The 15,268-nt window shown below is 36.0% G+C and overlaps 1 protein-coding gene across 1 annotated transcript in view; it reads right to left on the bottom strand.

Moving 5' to 3' along the window:
- Positions 1-2,587: 2,587 nt before the first annotated feature.
- Positions 2,588-15,268, bottom strand: part of LOC138699860 (uncharacterized) — a 42,666-nt gene continuing 29,985 nt past the window's right edge. The window contains exons 7-10 of the mRNA XM_069826054.1: positions 12,231-12,323; positions 11,392-11,445; positions 7,055-7,132; positions 2,588-4,017 (exon numbers count right to left, since the gene is read on the bottom strand). Of these exons, the coding sequence (XP_069682155.1) occupies positions 3,815-4,017; positions 7,055-7,132; positions 11,392-11,445; positions 12,231-12,323 (428 nt within the window). The 3' untranslated portion in view covers positions 2,588-3,814. The remainder of the gene's footprint in view (positions 4,018-7,054; positions 7,133-11,391; positions 11,446-12,230; positions 12,324-15,268) is intronic.

Genomic DNA, 15,268 nt, shown 5'->3' on the forward strand with positions numbered 1-15,268 from the left:
TCTTGGCTCTGATTCACGGTCACTTCTCTTTCTCGCTCTTGCTTAATTTCACTGTCTCTCACTCACATTAGTTCTTTGTCTCTCACTCACATTAGTTCTTTGTCTCTCACTCACATTAGTTCTTTGTCTCTCACTCACATTAGCTCTTTGTCTCTCACTCACATTAGCTCTTTGTCTCGCTCACATTAGTTCTTTGTCTCTCACTCACATTAGTTCTTTGTCTCTCACTCACATTAGTTCTTTGTCTCGCTCACATTAGTTCTTTGTCTCTCGCTCACATTAGTTCTTTGTCTCTCACTCACATTAGTTCTTTGTCTCTCACTCACATTAGTTCTTTGTCTCGCTCACATTAGTTCTTTGTCTCTCACTCACATTAGCTCTTTCTCACTGTCTCTCGCTCATATAATCTCTTTCTCACTCTCTCGCGCTCATAATAGCTCATTGTCTCTCGCTCACATTAGCTCATTGTCTCTCGCCCACATTAGCTCTTTCTCACTGTCTCTTGCTCACATTAGCTCTTTCTCACTGTCTCTTGCTCACATTAGCTCTTTCTTATTGTCTCTCGCTCACATTAGCTCTTTCTCTCTACCTCATATATTTGTTCTCTCTGTCGTCCTAATCCACTGTCTAGTCGTACCATTTCTTAAGGGGTTAGGTATAGCTTACAGCAGTAAAATTTTTGGAAATATTTAACATTTTTTTCCTCCATTACTGTATCTTGTACAATAATGAAAATTGGTGTGTGTAAAACACTATCCTTCTGCTATATGAAAAAAAAATGTTTGTGATTAAAAAAATATTTATATATTTTTTTTCAAAATTCAAAGTTCACTGTGCAGTGATGAAACGTTTCCCTCATAACTCATAAACTTGTTAAATTTTTCATCTTCTCTCTCTTTTATTTTATTGCTGAAACTCATGTTTACAATATCATGCTCATTCAACTACATTCCTTAATAAACAACATTTTTTATTTATTTTGTGTTAGATATTTGACCATTTTTTAAAATGGATTTATTGTTTACCAGACAATCTATCAAAGGTAGAGAAGTGATTTTTCTCCATGTTGTAGATATGCCATGCATAAATACACATAAAAAATTTTATCACAGAATGTTGGATACTTTTTGAGTTGATGGAAACGCTTCATCAGTGCACAGTGGACTTCGAATTTTGAAAAAAAAAAAATATATATATATATATAATTTTTTAAAATAGTATAAACAGGTTTATCATATAGCAGAAGGACAGCGTTTTACACAAACTAATTTTCATTATTGTACAAGATACAGTAATGGAGGGGAAAAAAATTGAATATTTCCAAAATTTTACTCCCTTAAGTTGCGCAATTGAGAAATTTGCAAATTCCTTGATATTTTGACCCATGTGTAAACGAGTTACTCGCCGTTCGTTAGGCTACTAAATAGTTAATTAAATTTTATACGAATTCAGAATTGTTTTTCATTTAAGTACATTGACAGCACTTCTTTCCAGGTACCCTGAAAACCCGGTACAAACTTACCTTCGCTGCACTTGGACTCCTGGGAGTAGCCATCTTGTATGCATTGAGAGTGAACATGTTGGTTGCTGTAGTAACCATCGTGCTCTATCGTTTGCTACCCGTTGTTTATATGTCTGCTTCCATATGCGTTTCATATGCCTCGACATTCCGAATTTTCTCTCTTCACTCAATTTCACTCGCGAATTTTTTCGATTTAACTTGTCGATTGCTGGTGATTGCTCAATTGAGATTGTGGCCTGGTTCATTACGAATCGTTGACACCACTGCGAACGTTCTGTCGCTTCGCATTCTCGAATTACTCTACCTCGGCTGCCCGCTCCAACTCAAGATCACGTTGGATATATTAATCCATCGTCTGTCGATCGCCGTTTACTTCATTGGAATATGTAGTGTAGTTTAGAAATGATATGCGCGACAAACCTGGCCTGAAAATGTGTCGGTTGACTTTCACGGATGACATCCTAGTACTGGATTGAACTTATACCTAGACATTAATAATTTTGCATTGCTGGACATGGACGTTGAATTGGGTTTTTCATGTACTAGTTTGTAGTTTGCTAGAACATATTTCTGTTAGAAACAGGTATTGGATAGCTGGTTGATTAAATTTTATTTCAGTGTGGTATATAAAATGGAAGAAAAAGTTACTTTCGTAAATAGTCCGATAGCAATATGACATGTTGAGTTTTTCATATTTTGATACGTCAGTAGTGTCATCCGACAGATTTGAACGCCTATGAACAGTTTAGATTATGTGAACTCAAAATGTTTTCTATTTTATCTCCGAAGTACGATTGATCATAAACTCGCTCAGAGCAGTAAATAAAAAAAAAATAAAATACAATTTTCATTTATGAAAGAATGTTTTGTGGAATTTTTGCCGGCTGCGAAAGCAAAAACGAATTAAAAATATGTTTGAAGCTCAGCTTGTCGAACGATGCTGTTCTACCTCGATAAGAGGAAATTTTGTCCTCAGAGATGAGTAATTGGTAAGGACAGTTTTTTTTATCAATTTAGTTTCCTATTTGTTATTACCTATTTGTTTTTTCCATTTATATTAAATAATAACACGATATCCATGATGTTACTATTGTAATAATGCAATTTATTCCATTAATAATTTTGTATGTTGCTTATCCCAGGTTTGTAATTCAAATAAATGTGAATTCCACTGCATTTTGTAGAACAGAGTGTTCAGGCATGATCGAACTGTGAGAATTGGCGAAGAGCAACTGTGCTCCATGTTAGGAGGGACTTCAGATGGTAGCCTACGTGTACCCCATTTGAGGGTAAAAAATCCGAGAAGAAGCACTATTTCCACTAACATGTGCTTATGGGTATTGTAATTATATTTGTAAAGGTAAATGAAAATGGTATTGATGACTATAATATTACCAGCAACCTGCGAATTCCTCTCAATGATAATCTCTGTTTAATGTACGTAGATAAGCGCATTTTGAAAGAATAATTTACACTTTTGCTAAGTGTCACTGTAAACGAGTTGCTTATTAAAAATGTGGCGTTATACAAATAATAAATTGCCTTTATTTAATACAGATAAAAATCATACTTAATATCCATCGCTGTAGCGGAGGTGTCGCAATAGCTGTGATCTCTATAACCAAGTTCAACTGTATTGTTTCAGTCAGAATTTTAATGTAGCCTACTGTGTCAAATATACAGTCAACTGTTTAAACGACTCTGTGCTTGTGGTAGTTTGTAGTAAGTTGCCTTAATGCTCCTCAAAACGTAATGTAAGTCCAGTTTATACGCGTTTATCAATTAGTATTAATTTTTTGTAGGATATTCTGGTGAACAAAATATTTATAAAAACAATGCAAGAAGCAATTTAGAAGTATTATCACAGTCTAGTATATACTGTTACGAAGCTCAATACGTAGAGAATATGCATCCATAGCTAGTTGCTAAACCACTAGGATCGCTACTATAGCCTCATCACAGACAATGCGAAATAGTACTCGCACAGTCTTTTGTTCCTAGTACTCTCAACAACTCAAGCTTCGTGACTGTATATATGCTAGACTGTTGTGTTATGATTATTGACCTTTTATTTAGAACAATACTTATTGGGGAAATAAAGATTTAGGTATGTACAAATAATGCGAACTTCGATAAGAATTTCATGGAATATTTGAAGGTCAAGAAATCCGTGTTTTAAATTTATTTTCATTTTTCTTTGCAAGCGTGATAATCACGTGATAATTCGTGATACCTCTATTGACTGAATAACCAACCATTTGAAGCCGGTTAAATAGAGTAGGTGTAGGGCAGCTATAGGCCAGTTGGAAGCTGAAGAGACTGCTTTGCAATTTCAAAGGCCCTTCTCACAATATCTAGTGGTGGCATTTGAAGTTGTTGCATCATTTGAGGGAATTGTCGAAATTGAGGTTCAATACTGGCGTGCTTCTTCAAAGGTTTTCCCAAAAGGAAGTCCACAATGTCCAATACGAGTCTCATTATATAACGGGCGTCGTCTGGAAAAAAAAAGAATTATTTTCATTGTATCATAATTAGAGTGCTCAAACTCGATCGAGGACATTAGAGTTTTAAGAATAATACAATCCTTTAGTATAGCTTTCTTGGAAACTAAGTTAAGCTAAGGACTGAGTTTCGAAAGTTTGGAACATGCGAAAAATCCTGTCTCTGAATCAGAGGGTTTTATACAGAGTTTACTGGTAGTTTCTTGCCCATGTGTACATTAAATACAGTATTTATAACCATCTTATTATCAGGGCTACCTATTTACTTCCGTTTTACATTTATCTCTATCTTGGAAATGGAATTTTTCCATACTGCTATTCATAAAGGTGCAAATAAGGATTTTTTTTTAAATTTTTATTGGGTTATTTTACGACGCTGTATCAACATCTAGGTTATTTAGCGTCTGAATGAAGTGAAGGCGATAATGCCGGTGAAATGAGTCCAGGGTCCAGCACCGAAAGTTACCCAGCATTTGCTCGTATTGGGTTGAGGAAAACCCCGGAAAAAACCTCAACCAGGTATCTTGCCCCGACCGGGATTCGAACCCGGGCCGCCTGGTTTCGCGGCCAGACGCGCTGACCGTTACTCCACAGGTGTGGACAAAATAAGGATATCTGGAAGTAATCGTAAATAACTGAGACTATATTTCTGCATTTAAAAGCTGTAGCTTTATATAATCATAATAAAGTAAGTCCATAAGAAGTTAGTAACGGTTTATGGCGAATACAGATTTCTGTGATGAGTCACTTGGCAAAACTTTTACAACTGTTACCTTATTTGACACGTGCATACACACGTACACATTTAGTATACAGGGTGATTCACGAGGATTTACCGTCCTTTACGGAACATATTTCCGAAGACATTCTGAGCAAAAAAGTCATATAAACATGGGTCCTATTCTCAATATTTACAGAGTTACGTTTCGTTATTGGAACGCATTGCTGTGAACGCGTGATCTTGGTCAGCGTGCAGTCAGCAGCCAGCGCGAGCGCTACGGAAATCAAAGATACCCGTATGCAGTTACGTAGTGTACTCAAGCGGACGGAGACATTTTTTAAAATGTGTTGTAAACTCTCCAAGACTGTAAATTAGAATGCAAAATTGAACTGAAAATAATTAAGTCGGTGGAAGTGGTGTGATTGCAATAATTGTTGTGATAAGTGCGTAAGAATAATGTAATTTTCTAGTTAAAATAGGAAAGGAAATTTGTACGAAGCAACTAAGAAGTTCACAGCATATTTTTAGTTACAAAATACAGAGTGATTTATATAGAACTGACACATTTCTTTCTTTAATTATTCCGTTGGAAATTCATTCAATGACCCAATTTTAGCACCAAATTAAGCAGAATGTTCTGGAGTTTCGATTCCTTGTCACTAGATGTTTATGTTTTATTCCTATTGTTGGCAGCTGTTTTCGACATTTTGTGTCGACGTGAAAATGCAATACACATTAAATCAACGACTCTTCCTTGTGAAGCAATACTGGATTACGAATTCAATTACAGCTACTCAAAGGGCATACCAGAGAGAATTTGGTGTTCGCAATCCTCCCAAAAGAAACACAATACTGGGACTGGTAAACAAATTGGAAACAACTGGATCTCTGGTGAGTGAAAAGGGCAAGCATCGTTCATCTAGGCTTCCCACGGTTGTTATTGTCGTAAGAGCACGACTGGAGCAGTCACCCAAAAAATCATTAAGACGTTTGTCGCAGGAGACAGGGTACACCTACTCAATGTGTCAGAGAGTCTAAAGCCATATAGGGTTACGGTTGTTCATCAGCTACAGGAACCAGATAAGGATAAAAGATTGAATTATTGTCGTTGGTTTCAGACGTTCATTGTGCAAAATCCTGCCATATTGTCCATCACATGGTTCACAGATGAAGCATGGTTCCATATATCCGGTTATGTGACGACCGAATAATTTCCAGGAACCTGTGGCCACCGAGATCTCCGGATTTGACAACGCCGGACAACATTTGCTATAGAAGTAAATAATCTCCCAAAATTCCTCTACATTTTAGGTATAATAAGTTATCGCTAGCACAATTCGTTTTGAAACAATTAATGCAAGAAATGTGTCAGTTCTATATAAATCACTCTATACTTGCCAATTAAAGAAATAATACTTCTGAATGGTTCATTCTCTATTTGTATTATTCTTTTACATTCAAACTAAAGAAAACACGTATTCTACAAACAACTTTAAATTAGTTTAACTCTAAGAATTTTGAGAATAGGAACTATGTTTATATGACATTTTTTGCTCAAAATGTCTTCAGAAATAAGCTCTGTAAAACACGGTAAATCCTCTGAATCACCCTGTAGTGTGTAGTGGGTGATTAAAAAGGTTGTGCTGGATTTGAAGAAGGTTATAGAGGAGTCCAATTGAAATATTTTGGAACAGGAAACAGTGGTCACTAAACTAACCCTTACTCAATACAAACCCGTAATATCAAGAACTACATTGCAAATGTAATGATTCTTTTCAAGTTATGTCCTACCATCACGTTTGAATGGGGAGATTTAGAACAAAATGCGCCCTTTTTTAAACCCCACTAACTAACTTAACAACAAATTTTTGTAACAAGTTGTTCCAGATCTGTTAGAAAACGTACCACGTATCGTGCATCAGCAGAAGTGGATGGAACAAGATGGACCACCAGCATACTTTACTTTTGCTGTACGAGACTTTATAAATCTCCCATATTCCGGGCGTTCGATTGATCAGCTCGCTACTCTGATTTATTGTCTCTTGATTACTTGTGTTTGGATTACCATTTTTTCGCTTAATGAATAATTGAAAGGAACAGAAATTTACGCGTATGTACAATGACAAATTTTTCGAAAGCATACGAATGTGCAAGTGTATTAAATATTCTACTGTTTAGATTAGGAGGTTTTAACAAGAACATTTAAAGATTATGATGCGATCCACATTGATGTGGATGGCAACGAAACAAGAGTGTATTAAAATTACCTTTGTATGGACTTCCACAGCAGGTTGTTGCAGGATCACTTACCTTCACTCAAATCTTTCAGATCTAAACCGAAAATATCATGCACCAGCTTCTTTATTTCTTCACTTATACGGATGTGACCTATAGAAAGAAAGCAAAATCCGAGTATGTTTTTATTAAAGATTTATGCGTTTGAATAAACATCTAAGCTGAACTTTAATACTTTCTTGATTTTCCGCTTGTTAGCTATATACTAATATAGTCATCAACTGTTGGTATTTTACCGAAGTATTTATTATGTGTAGTAGTCGATAGATCACTAAAAACAGGATCCTACACATTTCCTATATATTTCTCGCTTTATATTATAATTTTTTAACTTTTCCAGAGATACTAGCCTGCTATCCTGTCATTGTTGATAAGGATTCAGACTTAACGATGCCCCATTTCATGTATGAAATTTAAGTCGTCAGTCTAAGTTACATAATATGCTGACTTTTAACAAAGATAATGTGTTAAATGTTGTGAAATGAGTGCACTATTAGTGTATGTGACATGAAAGGACGATCATTTTCTAGAACAGTTGAACTGAACATTAATATAAATAGGACGTTCAGGATTTGATTATATGTGGAATATAAAAAACAACTAAACAAAGAACCTATTAGCAGCCAAGAATGAGAAAAGAGTCTCGGGAATGCCAAGAAATCAACGATATTCTATCTTGATAATATGAGAGTACCTCACTCTTGAAACTCATCATACTATTATTTAATGCAGGCCGGGGCACTAATAACTCAATTGAGTCACTGCAGATTTTGCTTAACTTCTCACTTCACTCCCCCCGGCTGATACGCGTAGACAGAAAGGTAAGCATTGCTCAGTGACGGATTGTATATGGCAGGCATCGTAGCTTTTACGAACTTTCGGCTGTCGCTGGTCGCCTGAAATCCATCAGTGATGTACAGTGCCTTTGTGCGTTTGTTTATAAGGCAGTGTAAGCGAAAAGAACATGGGCGAGGGTTTCTGAGTTTCGTTTCATTTCCCCGTTGTGAATAGGACTGATCTAATATAAAATTTCCGAAATAGTCGATAAATTCTTATCTGTAATATTTTTTAAAATTATTTTTATTTTTTGAAACGCACTTTTATGTCTTTTTCATCACCCCCACAAAAATGGTTCAGATATGTAGAAGATAATCCGCTATTTTAGTTAATGTTGATATATTTGCGGATAGAGGAGATGGCCTCCAGATATGGAGGGTAACTGCGAATATATTGAATAAGCTGTCGTGGACAGCCGTTAAGGAGTGGTGCTCCAGCTTGGGGGTTGGGCGAAGGGCTAACAACCCATCACCGTAAAAAACAGCTTGTTACGAATCCCTACAATAAGCCTCGGAATATGACTGATTCTCTGGCACGACCACAGCAAAGGAATAAGGTTTTGAGATTTGGCACTTGGAACGTAACTAGTCTTTACAGAACAGGAGGGGTAACATTAGTAGCAAAAGAACTAGCTAGATGTAGAATAGACTTCGTGGGAGTACAAGAGGTTAGGTTAGATGGGAATGGCATATCACAAATAGGAGATTACTTGTTGTACTATGGGGAAGGAAACAATAATCACCAATTAGGAGCAGGATTCTTTGTTCATAAAAGAATAAAATCAGCAATAAAAAGGTCGAATTTATCAGTGACAGGTTATCATATTTAGTACTTAAGGGTAGATGGTGCGACGTCATAGTATAAATGCTCACGCCCCTACAGAAGAGAAAGACGACCATATAAAGGATAGCTTCTATGAGGAATTGGAACATACTTTTGATCAGTTACCTAGATATCACATGAAAATGTTATTGGGGGATTTTAACGCTAAAGTAGGACGGGAGGATATTTTTAGACCAACTATTGGAAAAGAGAGCCTACACGCAATTAGTAGTGACAATGGAGCTAGATTAGTCAACTTTGCCACATCGAAAAATTGAATTGTCAAAAGTACAACATTCCCCCATAAGGATATACATAAATATACTTGGACTTCTCCAGATGGATTGACACACAATCAAATAGATCACATCTTGATAGATAGACGGAGACATACTAGTATAGTAGATATTCGAACTTTCAGGGGTGCAGACTGTAATTCTGACCATTATTTGGTGATTGGAGAATTAAGACAAAGATTATCAGTAGCCAAGCGACTAAAGCAACAAATTAATATTACTAAATTCAATATTTTGAAATTAAAGGACGAGGAAGCTAAGCAAAATTATCAGGTCGAAATTTCGAATAGGTTTGCCACTTTAGAAAGTTCCGACGAAGTTGAGAAAGAATTAGATGTTAATAGCGTGTGGGGAAATATCAGAGATAGTATCAAAATTGCAGCTGAGCAGAGCATAAGTTATTATGAAACTAAGAAAAAGAAACCGTGGTTTGATGAAGATTGTTGCATGATAGTAGAAAGAAGGAAACAGGCAAAATTTTGAAATTCTTACAGGATCCAGTTGAGAATAGAGATAATTATTTCAATGAAAGACGGGAAGCAAGTCGTACACTTAGGAATAAAAAGAGAGATTACTTGAAGGAAAAACTGAATGAGGTAGAAACAAATAGTAAGAATAAAAACATTAGAGATTTATATAAGGGTATAAAGGAATTTAAGAACGGATATCAGCCAAGGGTAAACGTGATCAAGGATGAGAATGGTGACTTGCTTGCAGACTCTCCATCAATCCTAAACAGATGGAAAAACTACTAAATGTACATAGGCCAAATAGAAATGATCGGGACGAAATTGAAATACAAACTGCTGAGCCATTTATACCCGAACCCACGCTTTCAGAAGTCGAAATTGCGATAGAAAATCTGAAAAAGTACAAGTCTCCAGGTATCGATCAAATTCCAGCAGAATTAATACAAGAGGGTGGAAGTGCATTATATAGCGAAATTTATAAACTTGTACTTGCTATTTGGGAAAAGGAAATTGTACCAGAACAATGGAAGGAGTCCGTAATTGTACCTATTTTTAAAAAGGGGGACAAAACCAACTGTGGTAACTTTCGAGGAATATCACTTTTGTTGACGTCGTACAAAATTTTGTCCAATATTCTTTTGAGAAGATTAACTCCGTACGTAGATGAAATTATTGGGGATCATCAGTGCGGTTTTCGGCGTAATAGATCGACTATTGATCAGATTTTTTGTATTCGACAGATAATGGAGAAAAAATGGGAGTATAAGGATACAGTACACCAGTTATTCAAAAATTAAAAAAGGCATATGACTCGGTTAAGAGGGAAGTATTATATGATATTCTTATTGAATTTGGTATTCCCAAGAAACTAGTTCGATTAATTAAAATGTGTCTCAGTGAAACATACAGCAGAGTCCGTATAGGTCAGTTTCTATCTGATGCTTTTCCAATTCACTGCGGGCTAAAGCAGGGAGATGCACTATCACCTTTACTTTTTAACTTCGCTTTAGAATATGCCATTAGGAAAGTTCAAGATAAGAGACAGGGTTTGGAATTGAACGGGTTACATCATCTTCTTGTCTATGCGGATGACGTGAATATGTTAGGAGAAAATCCACAAACGATTAGGGAAAACACGGAAATTTTACTTGAAGCAAGTAAAGCGATCGGTTTGGAAGTAAATCCCGGAAAGACAAAGTATATGATTATGTTTCGGGACCAGAATATTGTACGAAATGGAAATATAAAAATTGGAGATTTATCCTTCGAAGGGGTGGAAAAATTCAAATATCTTGGAGCAACAGTAACAAATATAAATGACATTCGGGAGGAAATTAAACGCAGAATAAATATGGGAAATGCGTGTTATTATTCGGTTGAGAAGCTCTTATCATCTAGTCTGCTGTCCAAAAATCTGAAAGTTAGAATTTATAAAACAGTTATATTACCGGTTGTTCTGTATGGTTGTGAAACTTGGACTCTCACTCTGAGAGAGGAACATAGGTTAAGGGTGTTTGAGAATAAGGTGCTTAGGAAAATATTTGGGGCTAAGCGGGATGAAGTTACAGGAGAATGGAGAAAGTTACACAACGCAGAACTGCACGCATTGTGTTCTTCACCTGACATAATGAGGAACATTAAATCCAGACGTTTGAGATGGGCAGGGCATGTAGCACGTATGGGATAATCCAGAAATGCATATGGAGTGTTAGTTGAGAGACCGGAGGGAAAAAGACCTTTAGGGAGGCCGAGACGTAGATGGGAGGATAATATTAATATGGATTTGAGGGAGGTGGGATATGATGATAGAGACTGGATTAATCTTGCACAGGATAGGGACCGATGGCGGGCTTATGTGAGGGCGGCAATGAACCTTCGGGTTCCTTAAAAGCCATTTGTAAGTAAGTAAGTAAGTTGAAATATTTACCTTTCTGAACCTTTTCAATTAATTCCGTCAGGTCGCCCAGTTTCTTAGTGTTATCTGCAACATAATATATTTGTTATATAAGTCACATTTCGCACAATATATGTGAATGGAATTAGAACAATTTTTCATGCAATTGGCCTTCCATAAAAGTTCAAAACTATTATGAATTTTAAATATTTTGGTATTTGGCACAGGGCTCCAGAAATTCACTTCCTTGCTAGTGACGAAGACATGTAGAAAGTGAATTTTCAACTTTTTCTAAATAAAGTTATATATATTTTTGCGTAATTGAAGTACGTTCAATTTCCTTTTCCAAGGGATAAAATTTATCCCTTATTTAATAATACATTACTGCTGCTGTTGTGTTATGAGTTCCATATTTCAAAATTAAACATCTATAAATATTTATAGCTCAGTTATTTCATTTATGAGGTGGGAATATACATGGCGGACTTCATTACGCGTGACAGTATTACAATAGCCAATAATGGTGCTAGCAAAATTCGTTCTTCTACGTGATATAAATTGACAAAATGAAATCCAAGCATCCATATTTCTTCTCACGATTTTTATTGTCCATAAAAATGTGTCTCCATGGGACGGGTTTGAACCCGTGAACCTCAGATCTCTTAGCAAACATGCTAATGGCTCTAACATCGGGAATGAGTAAAGTGTTTATATAAATTACTTGTACACAAGTAATACTACTTTTTGGCTGATAGGTTTAGGATATCTAGTTGCCCTCTATAATATTCTGTACAAGACTTTTCTCAAATTCTTATTACTTTCAACTTATTTGATTTTGATAATAATAAATAAGAGTTTAGTTGAGAACTCACCTTTGAATTTGCTCATTACGGTGACAAGATCTGTTATTTGTTCCACGATGTGTTCATTTCCTAAGGTATCATTGTTGTCTATACCCAACCGAGCTGTAAAGAGAATTGGATCTTTATGAACCGATACTTGTTGTGAACTACATCCTCATTGTGAATCATACCATCGTTGTAACGATGGAGTCAGAACTAAAATTTAAAATGAGGTTTTGCTTCACATAATTATAGCCTCGTAATTTCTAACGGCGATCCTGGGTTAGTGATTCAGGAATATAGGAAAAAGCCTTCCCTAGTACAAAGGCATACTAGAAATCGCCTATACAAGACCTTGGCGAGACCTGTACTTTGTTACGGCAGTGAGGCATGAACATTGAGGAAGAAAGACGAAAGCAGAATAACGGCCAATGAAATGAAATTTTTGAGATATACAGCGGGATATACGAAATGGGATCACAAGTGTAGAGATAGAATTCCAAAAGTAATTCTTCACTATCGTCCAAACAGGAAGAGATCTCTCGGTCGTCTAAAGAAGCGCTGGATTGAAAATTCAACTGTGAGATCCTAACAGGCCATATGGCCTTATACTTGAAGGGAAGAAGAAGAAGAAGAAGAAGGAGGAGGAGGAGGAGGAGGAAAAAGCTCAGTGTGTAACCTGTACCTGTAGAGAGCAGGTACATATGATGGTAATCTGAAGGAAAGTGAATGTGAAAGCAAATAATTTTCAACTGCATTCTCTGTAGCATTATAGATCGTGATTCTCTCTCTTTCTCAAATGTCAAAATGATTACTTCTGTATTCAAAACAATTGCAAAGCACATATGTGAGCAAACATTCTAGAAATTGAACTTCATTAAGAGCGACGATCGCTCTAAATTGACAGATGCACATCTGATTTCTCTCCTCTGCTATAGGCCTGTACATCTTCAGAATAACCTAATATAACGAAACTTGTGAACAAAAAAAGAATGCACATTGTAGTTGAAACTAAATTAATTACAGGAATGATTGACATTTATATTTACATGAGAAATTAGATTTGTCTTACTTTTCATTATGAGATCAATGTAGTCAATTTTACGTAAAATAGAAGACATGTACTTTTATACATTTCAAAATGTTATGGATGATTTAATTTTTACATACAATCTTATATACAGGCCTAAATACGATTACAAGGATAAGGTATTTAATCTGATTTTTCATAGCAATATGTTTTGAAAGAAACTAATTTTATTCATGACTGATGTTTCCCTGAACTGCTAAGACTACAACAAGAATATGTTTTGTTTAAACAATTAGTATTATTATAAGTTTATTTATAAAGTATATGATTATGTCTCGTGACAAGAATATTGTACGGAATGTAAATATAAAAATTGGAAATTTATCCTTTGAAGAGGTGGAAAAATTCCAATATCTTGGAGCAACAGTAACAAATATAAATGACACTCGGGAGAAAATTAAACGCAGAATAAATATGGGAAGTGCCTGTTATTATTCTGTTGAGAAGCTTTTGTCATCCAGTCTGCTCTAAAAAACTGAAAGTTAGAATTTATAAAACAGTTATATTACTCATTGTTCTGTATAGTTGTGAAACTTTGAGAGAGGAAAGAGGATAAGGTGTTTAGGAAAATATTTTGGGCTAAGAGGGATGGAGTTACAGGAGAATAGAGAAAGTTATACAACACAGAACTGCACACATTGTATTCTTCACCTGACATAATTAGGAACATTAAATCCAGACGTTTGAGATGGGCAGGGCATGTAAAACGTATGGGCAAATCCAGAAATGTATATAGAGTGTTAGTTGGGAGGCCGGAAGGGAAAAGACCTTTGGGGACGCCGAGACGTAGATGGGAGAATAATATAAAGATGGATTTGAGGGAGGTGGGATATGATTGTAGAGATTGGATTAATTTTGCTCAGTACAGGGACCGATGGTGGGCCTATGTGAGGGCGGAAATGAACCTCCGGGTTCCTTAAAAGCCATAAGTAAGCAATTAATTCATTTTAACCAGTTGGATTTAAAAGAAAAATTGTTCATTTAACCATTTTCAAATTTTTATTACATACAGGCGGATTGCATTTGTTTGGTTCTTTTAGACGGGCAGACATTATTGCTATTAACGGTCGCTTAAAACGGGCTCTTGTTCTTGACTCTACTATTCGTTTCGAAAGGAACCTACAGCTCGACCAAGTTAAGTCTGCGAGCCGAGAGGGGAAGTTGGAGACATTTCTGTAGTGAAAGGAGGCGGTAACGAGAGGAGACAGTCTCATATGACAGAAAAGTTTTCTTACTGCGCTTCAGTTCATAGAGCGGTAACAATTTAAGACGCTTTGAAATAGACTGTACTTCTACTTCTGCTTGACAGTGAGGTTTGGCGTTCTGATTGGCAAGCGTGGGCGTAGGAGAGAAAGTTGCATGCGGGGGAGGCTGGGAGACAGCGTAACTGTTGCCTTTATCTGAAGACAAGGACAAAAAATGCGTGCGCTCCGTAGTGTATTTTAAACGATGTGCACACGTTGAAATCTGAGCGTCAAGTGACCTATGTGGCAACTGTGTTTTGCCTCTACATTCCATCCCGATATCCCTACTCGCAGACTTGACTTGCACAAGCTGTAAATCAGTTTATTTGAGAAGAAGTCTATATATGAACCTTGTCTGCCTTATCTTACTCAAAAGTACAACGTCCCTCTTAAACAACGGTCTGTCATTGGTTTGCTGTTTGGCAGTAGAGGTTCTGTTACAAAATTCAGATTGAAGTATCTTAAGGAACTTCACATTTCTTTTGATTATGTAATGTATATTCTTATAAATAATATCAAGGATTCTCTTCAAATATTACATCATCATCTCTATTTCAATTAATCCACTTATATTTGCCTTCAACAATTAACTTTCTTTTTTCTTTAATGTTTCAAATCACATTATATTGTACATGTTTATTGTATTCAAGACCCTTGTGGTCACTCAAATTCTTTCAGCTGATATCTTTAATGCATAAATAAAATATCATTAGACATATAATGTATTTAATCCG

Source organism: Periplaneta americana, chromosome 5, assembly GCF_040183065.1.
Source record: "Periplaneta americana isolate PAMFEO1 chromosome 5, P.americana_PAMFEO1_priV1, whole genome shotgun sequence".
Classification (NCBI taxonomy): domain Eukaryota; kingdom Metazoa; phylum Arthropoda; class Insecta; order Blattodea; family Blattidae; genus Periplaneta; species Periplaneta americana.